Here is a 23,245-nt window from a genome sequence, read left to right as displayed (position 1 = left end):
TTATTATAAAGATTTAATTTTTTTTTCAATTAGAAATCTACAAACTTCACTCATTTTTTGTAGAAAAATTTAATAGATCTGCAAAGTGTTTGTTATTCACCTCGGTACATGCTAGTAACTTTTTGAATTCAAATAAACGTGAACTCAGCCCCAATATTAATAACAATGAAATATATTCTTGAATTTTCAGTCAATTATTATATTTTTAGTTAATTTTGTTAAGATTCAATTAAATTGCCTACTAAAAAATGATCCCTATAAAACAATCGGGGGAGAATGAGTGGACAGGGTAAACCCCCTCCCTCGTCTGATTTCCAAGCCACGAGGTGAGCGAACGAGCGTCGATCCACCCGGATTCAGATGCCCGTTGAACTTTCCTTCCGTGCGCACCGCATCCCCAGCTCCCCAAAAACCACAACAAACCGCGGAAAAAAATCCCCAAAAACGAGCAACAACTTCTGCTAAAACAACAACTAAAAAACCAATGAAAAATCCCTCGTCTCCCGAACAAACTCTCCCCCAAATCCCCAGCGACGATTAAACAAAATAATCCCCGATAAAAAATCCGGAATAATGAACAAAGTGATGATAAACGATTTAAAATTTTAATGACTTGACACCCGATATGATTAAGTTATATTCCGAGTGAAAAAAGAGAATTCTTAACGAGTGCGAAACGTGGAATTTGATGACGTGCTGGAAGAAACGATATACCTAGAGAATGTGAGAAGTTGAGAAGTTGGAGTTGAATCAGTTGTGAACAGAGAGACCTTGTGGGAGCGTCGGAAAATCATTCCCACCGATTGCCCCTCGTAATTAATTACCTCAGGGCGTAAAAATGTCGACGACAAAGGCCAATCCTCGACCCTCGTCCCCCAGGAGATTTTTCGCGCGTTTGTACGGACACTTGGAGACCAAGGAGGAGGTTCAGAAGCTGGGAAAGGGGAAGAGCGTCGACGACAAGAGCCCTGAGGATCTCTCGGTGGAGAGGCGTCGGGACGAGTCCCAGGAGAAGAAGAGCCTCGGGGATGACGACAAGAGGGAGGACGGCAAATCACTCAGGGCCGACAGCATCGGCCTACCCTTCCTGCCACACGGGTTTTTCCCCGGAAGTGGCGGACCTCCCCTTCACCTGGCGCATACCGGTCATCCGGTTGCTCTGCCACCTCATCTCCATGGAATCGCGGGACATCCGGCCGTTGAACACTTTCATGGATTCTCCGCAGCATTTCGTAAGAGATTTTTTCAAAGTTTGTTTTGGTTTGTTTTGGGGGTTTGATAAATTGTAAATTTAACGGAAAAAATTGCGCTTCTCTGAGGAATTTTTATTTTTATTGGAATTATGTGGAAAAATTGTAGCTGCTTTTGCGCCGGTTCTGTAGGAGATTATGGGATTTTTTAATTTGTGGTAAAAAATATTTAATAAAATCCAAGAAAAGTTTTTTTTTCATTTTGTTTTGTTTTTATTTTGGGGGTTTAATAAATTGAAAATTTAAGAGAAAAAATAACGCGTCACTGAGGAATTTTTATTTTTATTGGAATTATGTGGAAAAATTGCAGTCGTTTTTTGCGCCATTTCTATAAGAGATTATGCAATTTTTTAAATTTGTGTCATTTGGTAAAAAATATTTGATAAAAAAAAGGAATAGATTTTGATTTTTTAATGAAAATTACTAGGTATAATTTTTTGCGCTGTATTTTTATTCGTTTCTCATAATAAAATCCAAGAAAAAAATATATAAAAATCTTCCCAAGAATTCTTATAGGAAAAATTCCGAGAGAATAAATTATGTAGAAAAATCAACATCTACAGACATTTTTCTATAAACAAATATCTAATTCAAAACGTGAGGGGAGGTTGTATAATTTTAATAGAATTGACGTAAAGAACGAAGAGAAAATAACAAATAAAAAATCACCATATCGCGGAGTTTTCTTTCTACAATCGAATAAAAATTCTGATGAAAATGTAGGAAAGTCCCGCATCTTCCCAATATTTGAGATAATCTTCTTATCCTCACGGGAATATCAAACCCGTCCAGATAAACGTCCGAGGAAGATGGTCAAGCCTTCGACTTATCCTCGAAATCGCTTTGAGGATATTCTCGCGAGGAAGTTCGGAGGAATACGCAATCCTATTACTCGTTTCCAGACGCCTAAATAATTCAAGTACTCATCATTTGAATATTTTCGTCGCTAGAGTGATAACGAGACTCCTCTACTCGGAGAAATTACCGAAAGGTGAACAATTTTTTTGAACTATTCAGAAAATCCACGAATTTTCTAGGAAACAGAATAATTTTCTATTTTTTTTTCATGAAAAAAAACAGACATTTCCCTAGAATTTTTCAATTAACCGGGGAATTTCCTCGGCTTTTTAGAGCTTAAAGACTCTATCCAAGTTAAGAAATGGAAGGGAATGAAATTCAGTAGCGAAGTGGTAAAACGGTTTAAGTCGACTTATCTCCCAGTTGAGTTTTTGAGGAATATTTCCGAATCCAAGGGAGATAGCGAAATTTTCATAATTACATTTGTTGTAGTTCTCAATCGGCTCTACAAAAAAGGTCATAATAAAAATTTTGCTATCTCCCTTAGATTCCGAGATATTAATTGAAAACCGGTCAATAGTGAAAATTGACTTGTACCGTTTCACCACTTCGCTGCTGAATTTACGCCGAACAAATTGAAATTAATGAGATTCATGAAAGCACATGACGAATAAAAATCCAAGAATGCAGAATTGATCAATTTCGCGCCAAAAACAACCCCAAAATTTTTTTGTGAGTTCAAAGAGTTTGAAGATGCGATGAAAATAATGAAAGTTTTCGTCGTCTAACTTCACGCGACTGCCTGCCCAATCAGAATTGAGGATTAGCGGTCTCGATATACTTCGATGCGAGACAACGTCGCGAACCTTTCCTCTTTTGCAGACAGAAGCTGATAACGATCCTCCTCGTAATTATTTCTCTAATTCTTCCCTCTCATTCCCCCCAATTTTTCCCCGAAAAATGTTTATTCAAACTCGCTGCTCCCCCTCCCCGCCCATTGTTACTAAATAAATGTTACGCACGCTCGCTTAGACACGCGAGTCGCGCCAGTGTTGCGGGGTTTATCCCGCCTCGCCACCTCACGGCGATATTGTGATGAGATTACGAGGGTACAGTTGGCCGCGTCTCAATGTCGAAATCACAAACCATCCCTCACTCCGCGGCTACCTCCCCAACCCTCAGCCTCTATTTTGCCGTATCCACTTGAAACTCACACAGCAAAACTACCGCAAACACCCTCACGATGACAGTCAACGCGATTGTTAAGCTCCTCAAAATGCAACAGTGAGAGATTTTCCCAGATACTTGGGGACGATTAGACGGGAAATTAACTGCCTGTTTCATTATCATATTTTTTCCGCACAGCGCGAAGGGTGAAAAACAGTGGGGAAAATGATTTTCAAAAATTCTTATTTGTCGATTTCTATTCTATGGAAATAATTTACATTTTCTTTCTTCCCGGTGTAATAATGAGAGCAGAAAAAAAAGGGGAGGACTAAAGTGATATTAAATCTTAATTAATTAAAACAGAGTTGAAATAAAATTGAAATATAGATTTATAAGAAATTTTATATAATTGAGGAGGCATGCATAGGCGTAAAACAAACAAAGAAAATATTTGTAATGCCAAAGAGACGTATAAATAAAAAAAAAATTTAATTAATTTTTTTTTACAATTACTTAATGAATGTTTTGCAACTAATATACATTTTATTCCTCAATTAATTCCTCAGTTATTTAATTCAATCCCTCAATTATGTAATTAAAAAAAATAAAATAATTTTTGAAATAAATAATTGAGGAATTGCAATTTCCAAAATTATGATTTTTGAATAAACAGTTCATAACCACTTTCCTTCATTCATTTATAACAAGAAAATATTAAATTTTTTTTTACTATTATTTTTAATCACTGTTCATTAATTCTTCTAAATTTTCTCACGCAATCAAATATTAAAATAATCGGGGGAAAGACCTAGAAATGCATTTCGCTTCACCATTACTTCACTTATTTGGTAATTGTTCCCCAACTTTTTTCCCCGCGCTGAAAAAAAATCTGTGCCTGAAATTTGTGAGCGAGTAATTCAATCGTCCCCGTATCCACCTACAGTTTAAAAATAAAGAACCACCTCGAGCCTCGGTAATTAGGATGCGGGGCAAAACGATAGCCGGAAGTTGTGGGACATAGGCACGAGGCTTCGGGTAATCTCGTTACAACCCAACGCGAAATGCGTAATCGGATACTAATTGTCCCCCGATGCGTGCCAACATTGACAGGATGTAAACTGAATCAATCTCTATCACTTCTTTATTGAGGAATCGTAAACAAGGGCTTCGGGTTGGTTATTTATCGGTGGACATGTGAATTGGCTTCCGAAAAATTGCATTTTATAAAGCCTCAAAGGAAATGGTATTGACACAAATTATGTGAGAATATACATTATTAATTATTTAATGCATATTTTTTTTATTCATGTCGCACATGTGATTCTCCACAGAAAAAATCAATTGTATTCCATTTGTTCATTGAGATGTTTCCAGTAGAAATTCCTTGACTTGAATTTTCCAATTGTTAATTCTTTTTTTTCAAATAAGAAAAAAAGCGAGGAAATTTATTCAATAGAATCGGCCAGAAACTAATAGAATTTTCAATACAAATGCAACAGATTTTCTGTAAAGTTTTTTCGTGCGTGAATAGTCCAATTTTTTATATTTTCGCACATCAAAATGACATTTTTGAAATAAATTCCGTTTCATGTGGAAAAAAATGGCAGCAATTTCCATATAATTCAATAAAAAATGTTTCTCAGTAGAAAAATGACTCCTCTGGACGCAGAAAATGTCGAAACTTCATCTCTTGATGGAATATTAACAAAGTTTTTATAGAATTCCGATAAATTAAACAGAAATCTCAAGAAAAAGCGCCAGATTTTTCCATTGATTTTTTTTCATTCACGATTACTCGAGTTTTTTCACCCACTTTCTCTCAATTTTTTCCTCCGACATAATTTTTGTCGGAGTCTCTTATCCCTTAATAAACATGTCAGTTGTCTGTCTAATGAATGATTCCCATTCTCATCCAATTATCCTCGGGGCAATCGCTCAATCGAGGGTGAGATTCACTGAGTCCTCCATCTCCCCTTTGTACAGCTCCATCCAGGTGTTTGTGGAAAATAGAATACTGTGAGAAAAAAATTACACCGCAACACGTGTACAATTCTCCACAAATTTTCGGGCTTCGGAAATTTTAATTAATCACTAGTTCCCCCCTTTTTTATTCATTTATTTATTTACCCTATTCTTTACCCAGTATTTAATCCCATTTTCCGGGAATTATTCCATCCGCTGAATGCACTAGAAATTAACAAAAAAATATTTCTACTGATTTCTCGAAAAATAAGAGGATAACAAGTGTTTTTTGTAATGTAAAATAAAAAAAACAGAATATGGTTGAGTGAATCCCACACTCCGGGTCCATAAATTTTTTACACTTGTATCATATTCGTCACACCGATTCTCGTTTCGATGGACGAGTCCCTCTGTACGCTCGTTGGGTCGACAACTGTCCGTCGAATTTGATCGGATTACAGTTTTCATAGTACAATGAAAGGATTTCGCACAAACCCACATATTCCACTCGTTTTAACGTGTTTTAAATGTCATATAAATGTTTGTGGTCGAGAGGGAAATTAAATTGATCCTGATGATACCTCAATTCAAATAAAATTGTTTGTTCCGCATTTCCATTTATACTAATTCGATTGAATAATATTGAGACTATTTTGATTGATGATGGCATGATGATTATTTCATCGTCATTATGTTGATTCCCCATGTGGAGCCATCATCGGGAATAATTTATTACAAAAACCGGGACGTTAATTGAAAATACCATTTTTTTATTCCACGGAACACAAGAAAATTAAAACTCTGGGAACAATTGAATTTTCGTAAAATGAAAATTTGATCGGTTGAAATATTTGTTTTATTTGTTTAAAACATGATCTAAAATGGATGACTAATTTTCCGCCATCTTGGGGGATTCCCCCTTCTTCTGCCGCAAGGCGCTTTCAAGATGGCGGCGCTCCCACCTCGGCTTTTTAAACATTTTTAATAATTATTGATGGTCTTCGGATCACTCTCCATTCGTTACATTCAGTTCCTGCAAACGGAACAAATTTTTTAAGCCATCTTTCAGATTTTTTCATCCCCTTTTGACTGAGAATTCATGACACAAAGTTTTCTCCACATTTCAGCTGTTTTACTGAGGTCTGTTAGAATCCTTTTTGATTGATGATGGCGTAATGATTATTTCATCTACAAGCGGATAATTTATTGCGGGATCTCTCAAAAAATGGGAAACTATTGAAACAATAATTTTTTTAATTAAAAAAATTAAAAATATGAAGATTAGGATGCAAACAATACATAATTATATGTTAATTATTAAATCATGATGAAAATTCTTCGTAAACAGTCGCAAGAAGAAGAAGAAGAGAGGGAAAGCCCAGAAGACAGAGAACAACATTCTCCGGTGAACAAACAGCGAGACTAGAATTCGAGTACCACAGGGGCGAATACATCTCGCGAGGTCGAAGGTTCGAATTGGCGTCATCGTTGAGGCTCACCGAGACCCAGATAAAAATCTGGTTTCAAAATCGAAGAGCCAAGGACAAACGGATCGAGAAAGCGCAGTTGGACCAGCAATACAGGTAAAATTCAACCCATTCGTTTCGTTAACATCAAATTATCTCGATAACGGTTGGTTTTAGGAGAAAATTCCCCAAGGAATTTTTTGTCGGAAATTTTCTCAGCTACAAAAAAGGTCGTAACGATGTTGTCGCTATCTCCTTCGGATTCAAAGATATTCCCAAAAAACTGGGCGCGAAATCAATCGAGTCCCCGAAATTTTGTTTATCGAATTAATCGAAATAAGTAAGGGCTGATTGTCGATTTCCTCGCTTCATCCCAGAAATAACAATTCCGAAAAGCAAAAGACAACACATTAAACCTGACAAGAATCCCGTGGGAATATCGCCTGCTGAAAATCAATTGTATCCAGTCTCTCCCCTTCATAATTCCCATTTTCTCTCCCTCGTTCACGTCAAATCGTGTGCAATAACACGGAATGCGTTTATCCAAAAGTTTACCATCTCGACAAGTGTTCTCTCCCTCCATTATTTGTATCAGGTGTATAAACTGCCATTGGATACAGTCGACAAGATGAATCCTATTCGTGGGTACGCGATACACCGATAAATAGCCTTAAGTGGGATTACACGCGTGGTCAGGGCTATTGTTAACGAATTGAGTCCTCAAACGCTTCAGTTGAAGTTCTTCCCGAAAGGAAAATTCTGCGAATTCTCTAGAAAATTCTATTGGATTTCTACTGAATTTTCCATTAGTTCTGCGCGTTTTTTTAAAATAGAAATGTTCCATGTTTAATATATTGAAAAAAACAATAGAATTCCATTTTTATGTAAGTTACTGAGATATTTTCAATAAAAATTCATCGGCCCAAATTTTTCTATTTTTTTTTTGAAAAAAAAGAAAAATGAAGTGAAAAAAATTTGGGAAATTCATGTCGAGGATTTCCTGTACAAAATGTCTCAATGGAAAAACTTGTATTGAATATTCTATAATATTTCTATTTTTTCGTTATAATTTCCTAACGAATTAGATATAAAAACAGAATTTTCAATAAAATTCTCCAGTTTTTCTTGCATTTATCCCTCTCTCTATTTCTGCATTAATTTATTCATTTATTGAATATCTTTGTCAACTGTCTAGAAGAGTCAAGAAACAAATAATTTCGCACAGATAAAAAATTTTGCATTGACATCGGATGACTTCACAAAAACACATGGAAATTCATGATCTAGATAATGATTTTAACTCTTTGAATTTTCCCATTTTCGATCTACAGATTCCCATAAATTGAACTATTGAATGCATCATTTTCCACGAGACAAGCAATTAATATTCTCCGGAATATCCGAAACATGACAGGATAATGACTTCCTCCAATGGAAGAGGGGAGGAGACTAATCCACGAGAACTGCCACATGTTTTTCACTCTAATGACTCAACTCCACCCATCCATTTTCAGTCCATGATAAAACGATTAGGGTTTGCTCTGTTCTGTAATTGAATCATCCCTTTTATTCATCCCGCGTAAGAACCGTCTTAAAGATTGTGCGGATTGTAAGAAAGCCTCTAATAGCCGCTAAAGAGGTGAATCAAAGGAGAGATCATTTTCTGGCACGCGAATGGACAATCAGAGATGAGAGGAGAGAACTACGTTTTTAAAAATCTCTCGAGGCTTGCAGCAACTTTATAAAGTTGCCAGGACGAAATAAATAAACGCATGAATACGATGGAATGAAAATTTGAGAGACCTCCGGCCTAAAAAAATTCCTGTAGCGCAGGGAAAACGAGCGAATGAATTTATTCAATTATTTTAATAATTTTTTTCGCTCGTGTGATTCTATGAAATCAGTGGTATTATTTTACTTATTGATTGAGTGTGGTTTACTGATTTTCCAATATCACATGATCCACTTGCTGAATTCCGAAAACTTTGAGCCGTGAATTCATTTAGGAAAAAGTCCTTATGGTTCCTTATCGGCAGTGGCGACATCTATCGGAATTCTAAAAAATTCTGGATTTTTCTAGAAAATTATGGACTTTTTTTTACCAAATTCCAGATTTTTCTAGAAAATTCTCCGGTTTTTTTTAGAAATAAATTACAATTTTGAGGGGTCCTTAGCGCTGGTCGGCAAAATACCGACAGTTGGTTATTATTACATGAAATAGCTAAAATTTGTGGATCCGTGTTAAAATTCGCAAAGGTGTTTGCATGAAAAATAGAGACCAGGAAGCCGAAAAAAAAGGTCATCGAAAAAAAAACTCACCTGTAAGACAATTATTCCAATTATAAAAGGAAGGAAAATGATCAATTTATTGAAAATTCGTTATTAAACCTTTTTAAATTGTCCGTTTAATTTCATCCTGTAATTAACTCCACGTTATCGACAGAATCATTGAACTGTTTCCAGGAATTTCGCAGTTTCCAGTGGCCTCGTGAACTTCCCAGTGTACAACAACTCCTTCTGCGGCTTATGTTTCTACAAAGACAGCAGCAGAGCCATAGTGGGGTCGCACACATGCATTCCCTACCGCCCGGACCCCACGGAGACGAGGAGTGAGGCCCACCAGAGCAGCGATGCCAGCAGCAACAGCAGTGAAACATCCGAAAATCCACCCCTCGCAATTTCGCCAGTCTAATTCCCCCCACCAATTTATTCCTCCCACGATCTCCCCCCACGTCTCAACCAAAGACAATTTTTTAATCTCCACTATACATTTATTTTATCGTACTAGGGATCAACGAATGGATTTCAAAGGTTTTATCCAATAAATCAAATAAATCACATTTGATTACTGAAAAAAAATATCTTTATTAATGTACACAAGTGTCGACCAACAACTGTTTCACTCCTTAAAATTACCACTCTTCCCGTTTTATGAATTTATATTTCAAGTCTTCATTGAGAAATGGAGTTGTGATAATAATCAAATTGTCCGATATGCACATAGACTTACCTCCAGTCTTACAATGACGCGCCGAGAGCCTCTACTCAGGTAGAATCGACGTCTTGCTCGCAGTGTCGAAGGCCAACACGGTAAACCAGAAAATTAATGAAAAACGAAAGAACAACACATTAATACAGGAAGAAAAACGTAAACATCTTCTTGATAATGAAAAAAAAAAGATAAATGAAAATAATTTCAATAAAATTAATGAGTGGCAATGACATGTCCTTATCAGAGTCGAAGGCCCCTCTAATTTTCCTGACAGAAAAATTCTCTTCACCTCCTACCGAACCTCGATAACTGCCTCAAATAACACGTCTCCTCGACATAACGAATAATGAACGAAATGAAAAATGAAGACTGGTGGCTGATCAGGAGTGATTAGACCAGAGTGAAGTGACGAAAGTAAATAAACCACTGAAGCATCTCATGCATTAGTTCTCTCGATGATAACTCTCATCTTCATACATCTATTTAATGGATCAATCTAAGTACCTCCTACCTGCACACATTTTCTAGACATTGGGTTAAGCGATAGAGTGAGGCCTAGGCAAAAGGTTCTAGTCTTATTCCTCTGGCTTCGAACTAGAAATCCTTCATATCCACTTGCTCTATCTGCCCTGCTCTTAATTTCCCATTTTCCTCGTTAATGCTTTCTTATACTCTCGCCTATTCTCTTCCTCGCCTTCTTCGATGTTAAATACCTCAGAGTTATCTAAATTCGTGCTAATTTCAGTGGATTTAATTGAGAGAGATGACCAAAAAAATCTTCAATTAAAACGAACGAGAATTGTTCACTGAATTCTCAATGAAAAATTCTATCAATCAACTGTCCAATGACTGAATCCACTCTACACATCCCTCATCCATAAATCCACCAAAAAAAATTATCAGAAATTAACTACAATCGTTATAGGGTTTTATCGTTTTTTTTCATCATTTTGATTTTTTTTATGTACAAATTATTAATTTTTAATACTGTGCTTACACATAATCAAGACTGACCTATCGAGGCGACACAGAACTCGTCGAAATTACAGATAATCCTCAATAATTCGTGTACGTCAACTACAGCTCGTCATCCTCTTGACAATAAAACTATCTCCTACAGTACGTGTTGTCCTTGAAATTCCAACTGAAAATCCTATGACCTACACAATTAATCCGATGATTTTGACAGCCGCTCATAACATCATTAAACTCCTTAAAATTGAAATAAATCTTTCAAAAAAATCTGTGAAAAAAGATTCTGGTCATAAACTTGTTGTTGAAATTTCTTCGTTTATTCAAACTACCTCTTAAGACATTATACAACTTAAATATTAATTGGGTATTATCCTAAACACATCCACGACAATGAAATGCTGTCAAATATTCTATCTCGTTCCTTATCTCAATGATTGGGAAAAACTTATCATTCCCCTTTCCCGAATAATCTTGGTATTAAATAGATAGGATTGTTATATCAACTCTCCCCCTTTGAAACGGCTCGTCATCTCTTTGGTCTTCACATAAGAATCGTCTCACGAATTCTACCATCAGTGTTTTTGTTCATGTTTAAAAAAAATTGATTTTTGTGGTAAAAACCCAGATTCTTACATTGACCCTGTGAATCTTCCGCAGCAAACGACTCGCAATAGATTGAACAGAACGAATGTCTCGTGGGCATGCTTTGACGTCGACAAAATGACTTCACACAATTGAGTCTCTTGGAATGTTCTGCATTGAGATTTTGCCTGCAGAGATTGCAATCCTCACACACTCATACACGACAAATATATCCAATTCCACATTATACAGTTCAAATGTCCACATGTTGAACTCATTGTGTGAATGATTAAAAGTGCAATTCAAGAAAAAAAAAGCTAAGTCCAAATGCTCAAGTTACACCTCTCTATTTTTGCACACAACAAATTAAACATTGAGACGTTTGAATTATATAATGTTTAATTGGGTTGGCACATTCCAGTTTAGTAGAATGCAATAAATAAATTGTGTAATTAAAATGTGAGGATTACAGATTTGCAGACAAGATCTCAATGCAAAACGTCAAATGTATGAAGAAATGAGGGGACTCCTGACAGGTGAGACACTGAATCATCTTGACAAAATGTTTTGAATCAAGATCTTGTCTACAGAAATTGCACTCCCCATTCTACACGATTCAAACCTGTAAATGTTAACTTTATTGTGCCCAAATCGGTGAATTTTCTTTTTCTAGAACTCACACTTGTCCATGTGCGTACAGTAAATTAAACATTAACAAATTTGAATGATATAATATTCAATTAGGTTGGCACATTTCAATTTAGTAGAATTCAATAAGTTACTGTGCAATTACGATGTGAGGATTAGTTCTCGTAGCCAAGATCTCACTGCAAAGTACGAAATGTATTTGAAGCATGTCATTTTGCCGATAAAAATCCTCTTCGTGAGTGAAAATAAAACTAAAAATATCTCTCAAGTGTAACGAATGAAGTCTGGGGGGTGCCCTCATGTGAAATAACTCGAGCCTAAGTCACAGTACTTAAAGTCATATCCTTAAATCCATCTAGTCCCTCACTTCGATCTACAGAAAATTTTCACGTTTGCGCATTACTTCACTGTCTCATTACTTTTTTCTCCTGTATCTCCTGATTGTCCTGCCCATTGTCCTGCATTTTCTACACCCTGCCTGCCGCCTTCATACTAACACAGCACAGTTGTTTACTGTGCGGACTAGAAGACAAGTAGTAGGGGATCACCTGAGGTTTAAAATTGACAAAATCACGTTAGTTGACGTTTACCCTCAATAAATACCTTAATTCAATTTTTATGCTGTAACAATCATGAACCTTTAGGCATTTTATTCTACTCTTGGGGATTCTGTGCTGAACTGATTGATAAATTAATTAATTGAATTAATTGATGACGATTAAGAGTTGCTACTCGACGTCAAGTGCCTGCACCTGTGATACTAAACTCACGTACTACTGCCTGATTAGACTAATTGATAAAGTAATTTATTGAAATTGTGAATTTTGTTGCCTAGAGGAAAATAATAAATTTTTGCACTTCTTAGTGATGAATTGAGACTCTAATCCACCCAAAAATGAGTACTTTAAAAAAATTGTTTCAATCATTTGACTGAGGAGAAGAGAGAGGGGATGAGGTGTGATACTCACCGTACGAGGGAGAGTCTTTTGGATGTTCTTAGGGTTGTTTTAGTATCTTCTTCCGCCACCACCACCTCCACCCATGTTTCCACCGCCCATATTACCACCTCCGTAGCCACCCTGGTTGCCACCACCGTAGCCACCACCACCGCCGCCTCCAGAGTTGCCACCCATTGGTCCTGGAACCACGAAGAAACGAAAATCCATGAATTTATTTGCATGTACTTTTCGTTTTTGAAATTGCCCAGATTTTTTTGTTGTGGGTTAATGCGGATTGTTATAGTTGCTACATTTATTGAGTGGACAAAGGGGCTCTCACACAACACGATTAATTCAGCACTTGAGGGATGAAGAGTAATAGAAGGAAAAAATGTCAGGAAAGATTCAATTCCTCGACATTGACTGATAAATTTGATTTTTAAAATCAATATGGAATGAAAATGGATTTCAAACTCGATTGATTATTCAATATTAATCACTTTGCTACTGGATTATGTTAATTACGAGGTGGGTTTTTATTTTGAAGGGGAGAAAACGCATTTCGTTTAATCAAAGCAATTTTTTAATTAAAATCAGCGGATTAATGGAAGGAAATAAATTGTTTTGTGAAGTCTGAAGTCGATGAAATATTGGAAATTCATCGAATGTTTGAGTTTACACCCGGATGAATTTATTATAAATATTAAAAGTTAAAGTTGTTCATTTTTGCATCAGGGACTAAACGATCTGCGTTTGTGGTACATCCAACGAAAATTGGGTTGTTGCATAGATTCATTTTATCCAATGATACGAAATATAAAAATTGAATGAAATATATCAGATGTGTATTTTTTATTCTGAAAAATCTGCATAATTCAGACTTTTCAATCGTTCATAACTCGCTATCAATTTTTCATATCAAAATGAAAAATAGCAAGTCTAATATTTTTCATTGAATTTTAACATTCATCAATAAATAAAATTGATGGCATACTTCACCACCAACACACCATTCTCTCCAATCTCTTTATTTTTAAGCACATTTGATGTTTTGCCTTAAGATTTTCTCTACTAATTCCACAATATACTGATTGAATTCTACTAAATTGAGATATGCCAACCCATCACACATTGCATAATTCCAATAGTAAATTTATTAAATTTACTGTATGAAATTCAATAGGTATTTGAGCACTTGGAAAACCTCGAATTTCACACGGTGAATTAAAAATTTCGTGGAATTTAGTAGAATTCAATACCATCTCGATGCAAAACACGAAATGGAAGAAAACAAAAGGACTCCAATGAGAGTCAGTGTTGAAAAATGCCAAATTAATGGAAAAACCCAATTCAGACGATTGTTGAATGATTTAAGAGCAACCTTGTCCACCGAATTGTGACATCCATCTTCCGTCTCCCGATTGCCGGCCACTAGGACCCATACTAGTACCGTAGGGTGCTGGCCTTCCTCCAGAGTTGAAGTTGTTCCTCACTGGTCCACCCCCATATCCCTGCTGATAGCCACTGCCAAAGTTGTCATTGCTCCAGTTGCCACCCGAGTTGTAACCACCCTGGCCTCCCTGTCCACCCCAGCCACCCCCTGAAGCCATAACAATTGAAAAATAAATTTCAATAAAAATTCACAACCAATTGAGTAATATCAGTCGATTTCTCGGTAAATAAATTATCGTGTTCACCTATTTCGCCTGATGACTTGCCTTGATTTTGATTCTCCCAGGGTCCATTTCCACCCCACCCACCTTGATTACCACCTCCATAACCACTCTGACTACCACCGTTATTCCAGTCACCACCACCACCCCCACCACCACCTCCTCTCCCACCCCAATTCCCTCCCTGATTACCACCCTGATTACTACCCCGTGGACCCCGACCCCCAGACTGTCCTCCACGGTTACCGGCACCGCCACCACCACCTCCACCACCACCACCACCGGTGGCTGATGCCATCTCTGCCCTGCTCAACGCCTAAAACCAATTACAATTTTATTTCACGAGAACTTTGTCTTTAAAATTTTTTTACAATGAAATGTAAAAATAAATTCGTGTTCTGGTTCATCTCCATTGTTGTTAGTTATCCAAAAATATCAAAGGGTGTTGGAGAAAAATGAAAATAACATTTATCTAATTGTCATTTTGCGACGTTTCGCTGATTATTTTAGCTTCACTAGGCTCGTGACTCGATTAATGTTCAGTCTCGTTAATATCTAAACCAATTATGTATGAAGAAGCTAACCGCATTAAATTTGACACTAATAATTGAAAACACGTCGATATCGACGACCGAATAGTTTTTCTCCAACATCCCTTGATATTTATGGAAAATGAAAAAATTTGATTTCCTTTCAAGAAATCATTTGAGATTGAAACAATGGTATTATCATTTTCATGATTATTGTTCTGCAGGTGATCATTTTTTTCTTGAAATATTTTAAAATGCAATTATATTTTGCATTTTTATGATAACAATAAAGATTCTCCAACAATTTAATAGTGAGGTATCAAATTGTCAATACGATTCGTAAAAAGTAGAACTAAACATTATTTTAACCACGAAATTGAGGGAAACCATCACGAGACCATTTTTTTAAAGAATTAAATTTCCAAAAAAATCTTTCCTTCCAATTTTCCCCCGACAATAAAACAATTATTATCCCAAAATGTCTAATATCAATGATATTCAGTTCTCCACTTGGAATTCAATTCCCCATGAAAATTTCATAAAAATAAATTCCAAAAACTGTCCACAAGTCTCGGAACTAAATGCCAACAAAAAATTTACCTTTTTAACGTCCACATGTTTCCCCCGAATCTGATGGTTCCTCTGCAGGCAAATTTTGTCGACAGGATCGTAATCATCGAACTCGACGAATCCAAACCCTCGTTTCTTGCCAGTCTCCTTATCAGTGACGATTGAGATGGAGTTGATGCTGCCATAGCTCTGGAAGTACTGTCTCAAGTCCTCCTCCTCGTGGTCGTCCTTGAGGCCTCCCACGAAGAGTTTCTTGACAGTGGCTCCAGCCTCGGGTCGGCCGATCTCCTGTCTGGGTACTGCCCTCTTCGGCTCGACGACTCTGCCGTCCACACGGTGGGGCCTGGCGTTCTGGGCATCGTCCACCATGTGGGCTCGGGAGTACGTGATAAAACCGAAGCCCCTGGAGCGCTTTGTCTTCGGGTCCTTCATCACCACAACGTCGACGATCTCCCCCCACTGCTCAAAGTGCTTCTTGAGGGAGTCATCTGTGGTTCTGTAGTCTAAACCACCGATGAAGAGCTTGCGTACGTGCTCAGGTTCATTTTTACCGTCCTGAGGAGTAATCAACATCATCGAGTAAATAACAATGACATTGCGGTTGAAGATATGACGTCGTGAATGATGGAAATGAATTGAAATTTTTCTTTTTCGTCCAACACTTGAATCAACGCACTTGAATCAAATTGGAAATTCCCAAAAAAATAATTATTCATCATTGGAATTTTTTACTGGAGTCTTACTAGTCCTCAGAGGATTAATCAACATCATTTGAGGGAATAATAATAATATTGCAGTTGGGGAAATTATGTAAATTAGATAAAGTAGTTGTGCTAATGACGAATATGAGGAAGTGGATTAACATTTTTCATTTTTGCTCCAAAAATTGGATCAAAGCACTTGAGTCAAATTGAAAATTCTTAAAAAAATAATTATTCATCACTGAAATTTTTTGTTAAAGTTTTACTAGTCCTGAGAGGATTAATCAACATCATCGAGGGAATAATAATAATAATATTGCAGTTGGGGAAATTATGTAAATTAGATAAAGTAGTTGTGCTAATGACGAATATGAGGAAGTGGATTAACATTTTTCATTTTTGCTCCAAAAATTGGATCAAAGCACTTGAGTCAAATTGAAAATTCTTAAAAAAATAATTATTCATCACTGAAATTTTTTGTTAAAGTTTTACTAGTCCTGAGAGGATTAATCAACATCATCGAGGGAATAATAATAATAATATTGCAGTTGGGGAAATTATGTAAATTAGATAAAGTAGTTGTGCTAATGACGAATATGAGGAAGTGGATTAACATTTTTCATTTTTGCTCCAAAAATTGGATCAAAGCACTTGAGTCAAATTGAAAATTCTTAAAAAAATAATTATTCATCACTGAAATTTTTTGTTAAAGTTTTACTAGTCCTGAGAGGATTAATCAACATCATCGAGGGAATAATAATAATAATATTGCAGTTGGGGAAATTATGTAAATTAGATAAAGTAGTTGTGCTAATGATGAATATGAGGAAGTGGATTAACATTTTTTATTTTTGTTCTAAAAGGTGGATCAAAGCACTTGAGTCAAATTGTAAATTCCAAAAAAAAAAATTATTCATTGTTGAATGTGGGAAATTAATCCATCGAATTCACACTTTAATGATTTGTTTACACAACAGTCTCTTGTTTTTTTGACTGGAGTTTTTCGGTCAGTGTCAACTCTGTACGCTCGAAAATATTTCGCTCTCCATGGCATGGTCACTTTTATATAATCCGCCATTTCGGGGCAACCAGAAATGTAAATTGTTCGTGACAAAAAATTGACTGACACTCGATTGCCGATTGAGCACAAACTTAACCAAAATGTCCCTACTTATACCAACTTCCGCATGGAATTTACTTCATATTTTAATCTTCAAAATTTGATTTAAAGAAATTTTTATTCTTTTCAATTGATGCTGTCAAAAATTTTTGGCTGTAATTTTCGGTACACTGCGTGGATTTATTTAACAAGTGACAGTTCCTCTGAAATTTCGAGAAATTTGATGTTTGCAAACTCACAATTTGATGAAAGGGTCAATGGAAATTGCAAATTTGAGTTTATTTATTTAATCTATGAAATTATCGTTGAAAATTCATAGAAATCAGAAAAAATCAGGCAAATATATCCTTGAAATTTCACTTCATTCAAAATTCAAGTCAGAAAATTTTCCTGTTGCTCAAAAATTTCGAATTTCCTCACTTAGTGAAGCTTGAAATTTTATCAACTACAAGTCTCCAATTTATTTTTATCAGAACTCCGTTAAAAATTACACTATCCCGAAATTTTCGTCTAAAATATTTCAACTTCTCCTGGATTCACAGCCTTCATTCCCAGTTTTGCTGCGAAGCCCTAGAAATCTGAATCGAAATTTCGCTCTATAAAATACCTTTCAAGTTATTCCACGAAGTCTCGCAGAAACCAGCAGTTTCAAATATTCTGCTACCATCCCTGCCACAAAATCCAAAAACTTCCCTCCCGAATTGTCTCCAAACTGTCTATTCTCACCCTCACTAAACAATTATCCGACTTCAAGCTTCGCCGACATCTCCGTCTCTCTCATTAAAGCGTTAAAGAGAGAGAGACCGAGTTGTCGTTCAAAATGGCGCGGCTTGGGTACGCCTAGGCCCCAACCGTCTCCCGTTATTCTCCCCAGCCCCCAAATCCCCCGACTCGCCATCACCCAGCAGCACCCAAACTCCATCAATTCCCTCACCTCCAAAAATCAAGACTCCAAAAAACTCGACTTTCTCCCGACATTGAGCCCTAAAAAACCGCCGCCATTTTTCTCGCCGCATTGCCGGGCGCCGCTCCACTCCCCAAAAATAGAAATCTCCACCGAAATTATCGCCCGACCCTCGAACAACAACCTTAAACACTTCTCAACAATTATGCAACTAAAAAATATGAACCAACAGCCCCTGAAGCGCGAGCAATCCCCTACCGTCCACTGAATCTCCAGAACGTCCAGCAAAATCAACGAAATTCCCGCGAATCCAACTATTCTCCCGATGAACTAATTAATCAATTAATTTGGGCATCAATTAATCAATTTAACTAGGCACTCCATAATAATCACTCCTTCCACAAGAGAATTTCACGTGACGAGCAGACGCCGACTCGACAACGTCCCGAGCAACGTCCCTACCACTTAATCCGTGATTTGTGCTCAAAAAATCCGAAATAGTCAGTAAAAAATGTTGAATAACGAGTGGCTCACCTCGTGCTCCATTTTTACCATCCTTGCTCCCCTGAATAATCTCCAATATCGCTTGGAGATGTAAAAAAACCTCAATCACAGCAACTGACACGAATAGCCAAGCGCGACTGCTCAACGTATTTCGTTGCAAACGAAAGGACGATCGATTGGCACTCCGTCTTGTAACGCGCGTGAACCCCTGGCCCGACCGGAAGTGCCGGCCCCCTAGCGACTTCCGAGGGAACTGAGCGAGGTAGGAAAATTCAAAATGAAGTCCAAATCGCTCCGAAATGGTATCAAACATCAAACATGGCGTTTCCAAACGTAAACAAGTGCCATAAATTGTTGTTGTAGATGAATTATTATTGTTTGGCTCGTTATAACTGGCATCAGGGGAAATAAACTAGACTGTTGTGGGCTCTCGTGATGAGAAGAGGTTTCTGAGGGACTAGAATTATCCGAAGTGACTGGAGTTGACGGTTTGCAGCGGATCTAACCTAGAGATAATCGTGAGTTGATTTCTTTAGTACTGATGAGGCTTTTTGCAACACGTATGCAATTCCGGGGCGTTTGTTGCAGGCGATGAGTTCCAAGAGAATTATGAAGGACGAGGAGAAGCCCAAGGGGTTCAAGAAGGGATTTCAGCCGGAGAAAATCATTGGGGCTACGGACTCCAGTGGAGAACTCATGTTCCTTATGAAATGGTAATTTTGGGGGTTTGGGGTTGGGCGAGGGCTTTGTGAGGGGAGAGTGGAGGCGAGGCGTCTCGCTCTGGGATTGGGGTTATTTCGGTTGTTAAAGGAGGATTTTTATGCTCAATTCGAGAATATTCTGGTGCTTGAGGAAATTGCTTATTCTTTTCCAAATGCAGAATTTTTTATTTTCGAGGATTTTTTTGATTGAATGAAAAATAGGAGCGGGTGGGGTAAAACGGACACTTTAGACTCTTTTTTAATTATTCATAACTCAGAAACAAATTCATCAATTGAGCTCAATTTGGAAAGGGAAAGAATTATTCTTTGTATTGAAGAAAAAAATATTGAATTTTATCAACATTTCAACCCCTCATTAACATTTAAAAAAAAGTCAAAAGTGTCCGTTTTACCCCAACCTCCCCTATGTATTGTTCAATTATTCTAATGAAAGATGATATTTGTAGTGAAATCAACTATATTTCATTTTCTAATTGTTAATATTAGAAAAAAAAAAGAATTCAAGAAGAGGAATTATTAATTGAGGTCAGCTTAGTGCATGACAAGGAGAAATAATTGTTCTTTTCATGGAAAAATCTTATTTTACTGGCAATTCAATGACATTAACATTCTAAATATATCGACAGTCTTTATTTAGTCCTCTACATTGAAAATATTCAATAAAAACTTGAAATTATTTCATTCTCAAAGGAAGAATGGTTCATTTGTCAAGCTAAAATTTTTGTGCATTTCCCATTCTTCATTTTTTATGCACATGCACCCAATTTTTCGCAATAAATTGACTCATTGAACTCTCACAGTTCAACTCTGCATGAATTATTCATAAAATAATTGAAAATTTAAATTACTGAAGAATTTCTTGCAAACTTCATTTGAAAGAGACGATTCATTAATTTGTATGACGTTTTTAACTGGCCTCTTATTCCCCAGAACAAGAATTCTCTACTCGTGAATAAAAAATATAAATTCCTAGTGCATTTTCACAATTGTCCTTCTCTGAGAATGGATTTTAAGTCAATTCTCGAATTTTAATACTTAATTTTCGTGTTTGTCATTCAGGCAAGGTTCAGAGGAGACTGACTTAGTATCAGCGAAGGAAGCCAACGTGATGTGTCCCCAGGTAGTCATCAGATACTACGAGGATCGGTTGACTTGGCACACGACAAAGGCCAAGCCCCAGTAATGAAAACTAATACCTACCCATAGCAATTGTTCTAAGCGAATTCCTAGACTTATTCCCCTTCGAATTTACTTTTTCAATTTTACGTTTATTATTCATTATTCACCATCGTTTCTGTGACAGTTCGAAGCATCACACTAGTCACTTTTCCCTCGAATCTCATGCGTTTGTGAATATTAATGTGTATTGTAGGTTTTTAAGACAAGCAAACGACTCATTACATTCGTTCGAGGAAATCCAGAAGAGACGTTCATTCAGAAGCCATTTTAAAAGAATTAGAAGTGATGTTTTTTATTTTTGTCGAAGTTTCCCCCTAAATTCATCAACATTTTAGTTCCGTTCTGTTGTAAAATCCAATTTATCACCATCAATTGACTAATTAAGGTCCTAAATAACAACTAGTTTAAGTATTTTACGTAAAATCAGGTGAATGTATTTTGAATTTTTTTAAACACATGCTTAACGATTATTCAATCTTCAATTCAGTTCCAAAAATTTACAGATAATAAATAGCTAATTACTCCGGAATACATGTCCTTGAATTCCATAACAATTCCAACGTTATTTACAATTTATACACTTTTAAGTTGTCACCAAGTTCTTACAATAGAAAAATAATAAAATTTATCATATCACAATTTCAATAGTCTTCACTGCAATCATTCCCCCTAGAAGACAGTCAACGAATCCTCCCTTTTCTGTTGATTAAATCAATATCAATTGTTAATTATCAACATTTTAGAATATTTTCCGGTACAAATGAAAAATTATAAAAAATTGCAATCTTATGAAAACAGACCCAAAAACTCCTTTACGAGAAGAATTATTCGCAATAACATTTTACCATTAAAAACATCGACAATTAATATCAACGAAATCGCCAACTGCCAATGAATAAATCCGCTGTTCCTTTTTCACTGAATATCTCTAAACCAAAGGCAGATATCAAAATTTTCATAATAACCTTTTTTGTAGCGCTCAATTCACCCCCCAAAAAAGCCAATACCAAAAATTTCGCTATCCCCCCCAGATTTCGAGATATACTCATTAAAACCTTTCCACCAGTAAAAAATCCCCAAAACTTCAGTTGTGATGTTCCCTAAGATTCTCATTCCTCCTCCTCCACCGAGTCTGGCCCCCAAAGTTCTCCTTAATAGTGGAGACGCAGTTGGTCCCCTCCGCCTGTTCGCCCCCCAGCTGAAGCTGAACCCTCTCATCCCCCACAATCGTGCACTTCCTCCTGCCCCCCTCCCTCAGTCCGGCAGCCGCGGCGCTCCTCAGCTCAGTCAACTGCCCGCTCATCGGCGGTGAAAAGCTGGAGTCCCCCGAGACCCTCCTGCCCCCAGGAACGGCCCTGACCGCCGAGTTCTGCCCGAGAGGTGGAAATCCCCCCCCTGGAGCAAACGCCTCTCGACTGGCTCGTTCCCTGTAGAAGTAGACACTGCTGGCCTCCGAGCCCTGCTGATAGAGCCTCTCCTCGATCCTCTGATTGATGACGACAGCCTCCTCACTGGGGATGGGCACAGTGTACGTCAGCACGGTTTGATTCGCCACAGGCTGGTCCCAGGGCTTCGGAATGCTGATGGGGCCATTGATCACTGGCACAGCATTGCTGGACTCCCCAGGGGCACGAATGACAGGTGTGCTGACTCCCCTGGCCTCAGTCCTGGAGTTTACCTGGATTCTTTCGTCACTGGAGGCCATCCCCTGGCCCTCAGCCCCCCTCTTCCCTCTCCTCACCTTACCCTGCCTCCTCTCCACGTCCTTCCTCCTCCCCTCGGTCTTTCTTCGAGCCCCCGGGGAGCTGCCCTCCCCCTCCGGGCTCTCCCCCATGTGGTGATGACGTATGTGTCGAATTAAATTGTCCTTTCGCCTGAAGACAGTCTTGCAGAGGCGGCAGGCGAAGGGCTTGGCGTCCGAGTGACTCGATATGTGTCTTCTCAGCTCACTCTTCGACAGGAAGACCCTCGAGCAGTGGGCGCAGCAGTACGGCCTCTCCTTCCCGTGCGTCTTCCTGTGCCTCACCAGCAGCGCCTTGTCCTTGAAACTCTTCTCGCACACGTCGCAGGCCCACGGGCGCTCCGACGAGTGACTCCTCATGTGGCGATTCAAACTCGTTCGAATTCTGAAGGTTTTGCCACACGTGGGGCACGAGTGGGGCTTCGCTCCAGTGTGGATCATGCTGTGGGTCGTCAGGTCGTCCTTTTTGCTGTACCTCTTGCCGCAGAATGAGCAGAGGTACTTCTTCTCGGGATCGTGGGACAGCATGTGCCGGTTCAATTTGTTCCGCTGGGGGAAGGCCTTCGAGCAGATGCTGCAGGAGAAGGGCTTGTAGCCTGTGTGCGTCCTCTCGTGGTACTCGAAGTGGGATTTCTTGGCGAAGGTCTTGGCGCAGAGGGTGCAGCGGTACGGGGACACACCGGTGCGGCAGACGTCGTGGTAGCACTTGCCCTTTTGGTTGCGGAAGGTCTTCTGGCAGATGGTGCATTTGTAACGCTCGGGGCGCCCTGGCAGGGTCACTATGTGGTTTCGGTCCGGGGGCTTTGGGGGCTTTTGGCGGATT

The 23,245-nt window shown here is 38.0% G+C and overlaps 4 protein-coding genes across 5 annotated transcripts in view; 2 read left to right on the top strand and 2 right to left on the bottom strand.

Annotated features, from left to right (window-relative positions):
- The first annotated feature begins 772 nt into the window (after positions 1 to 772).
- On the top strand, positions 773 to 9,419 carry LOC107036424 (homeobox protein rough). The gene is made up of 3 exons (XM_015254374.1): positions 773 to 1,232; positions 6,526 to 6,760; positions 9,107 to 9,419. The coding sequence occupies exons 1-3, from the start codon at positions 839 to 841 to the stop codon at positions 9,333 to 9,335; spliced, it is 858 nt and encodes a 285-aa protein (XP_015109860.1). The 5' UTR covers positions 773 to 838; the 3' UTR covers positions 9,336 to 9,419.
- A 1,138-nt stretch (positions 9,420 to 10,557) lies between these two features.
- On the bottom strand, positions 10,558 to 18,997 carry LOC107036439 (heterogeneous nuclear ribonucleoprotein A1, A2/B1 homolog). 2 transcript variants are annotated; one of them, XM_015254389.2, is made up of 6 exons: positions 18,811 to 18,997; positions 15,582 to 16,106; positions 14,476 to 14,767; positions 14,229 to 14,378; positions 12,809 to 12,978; positions 10,558 to 12,388 (listed from the first exon to the last, which is right to left on the bottom strand). In XM_015254389.2, the coding sequence occupies exons 1-5, from the start codon at positions 18,829 to 18,831 to the stop codon at positions 12,848 to 12,850; spliced, it is 1,119 nt and encodes a 372-aa protein (XP_015109875.1). In that variant the 5' UTR covers positions 18,832 to 18,997; the 3' UTR covers positions 10,558 to 12,388; positions 12,809 to 12,847. The 2 variants fall into 2 exon arrangements, with proteins under 2 accessions (XP_015109875.1, XP_015109876.1); XM_015254390.2 differs by having other exon boundaries at positions 14,497 to 14,767.
- A 37-nt stretch (positions 18,998 to 19,034) lies between these two features.
- On the top strand, positions 19,035 to 21,326 carry LOC107036442 (chromobox protein homolog 1). Its single transcript, XM_015254394.2, has 3 exons — positions 19,035 to 19,298; positions 19,369 to 19,493; positions 20,562 to 21,326. The coding sequence occupies exons 2-3, from the start codon at positions 19,372 to 19,374 to the stop codon at positions 20,683 to 20,685; spliced, it is 246 nt and encodes an 81-aa protein (XP_015109880.1). The 5' UTR covers positions 19,035 to 19,298; positions 19,369 to 19,371; the 3' UTR covers positions 20,686 to 21,326.
- LOC107036374 (zinc finger protein 577) overlaps positions 21,296 to 23,245 on the bottom strand; it is a 3,999-nt gene continuing 2,049 nt past the window's right edge. The window contains exon 3 of the mRNA XM_015254314.2: positions 21,296 to 23,232. Within this exon, the coding sequence (XP_015109800.1) occupies positions 21,766 to 23,232 (1,467 nt within the window). The 3' untranslated portion in view covers positions 21,296 to 21,765. The remainder of the gene's footprint in view (positions 23,233 to 23,245) is intronic.

The sequence above is a fragment of the Diachasma alloeum genome, unplaced genomic scaffold (genome assembly GCF_001412515.2).
Source record: "Diachasma alloeum isolate Michigan unplaced genomic scaffold, Dall2.0 Dall_scaffold_00209, whole genome shotgun sequence".
Taxonomy (NCBI): Eukaryota; Metazoa; Arthropoda; class Insecta; order Hymenoptera; family Braconidae; genus Diachasma; species Diachasma alloeum.
Note: the sequence above shows the minus strand (reverse complement) of the source record. Positions and strands in the feature narration are given on the sequence as shown.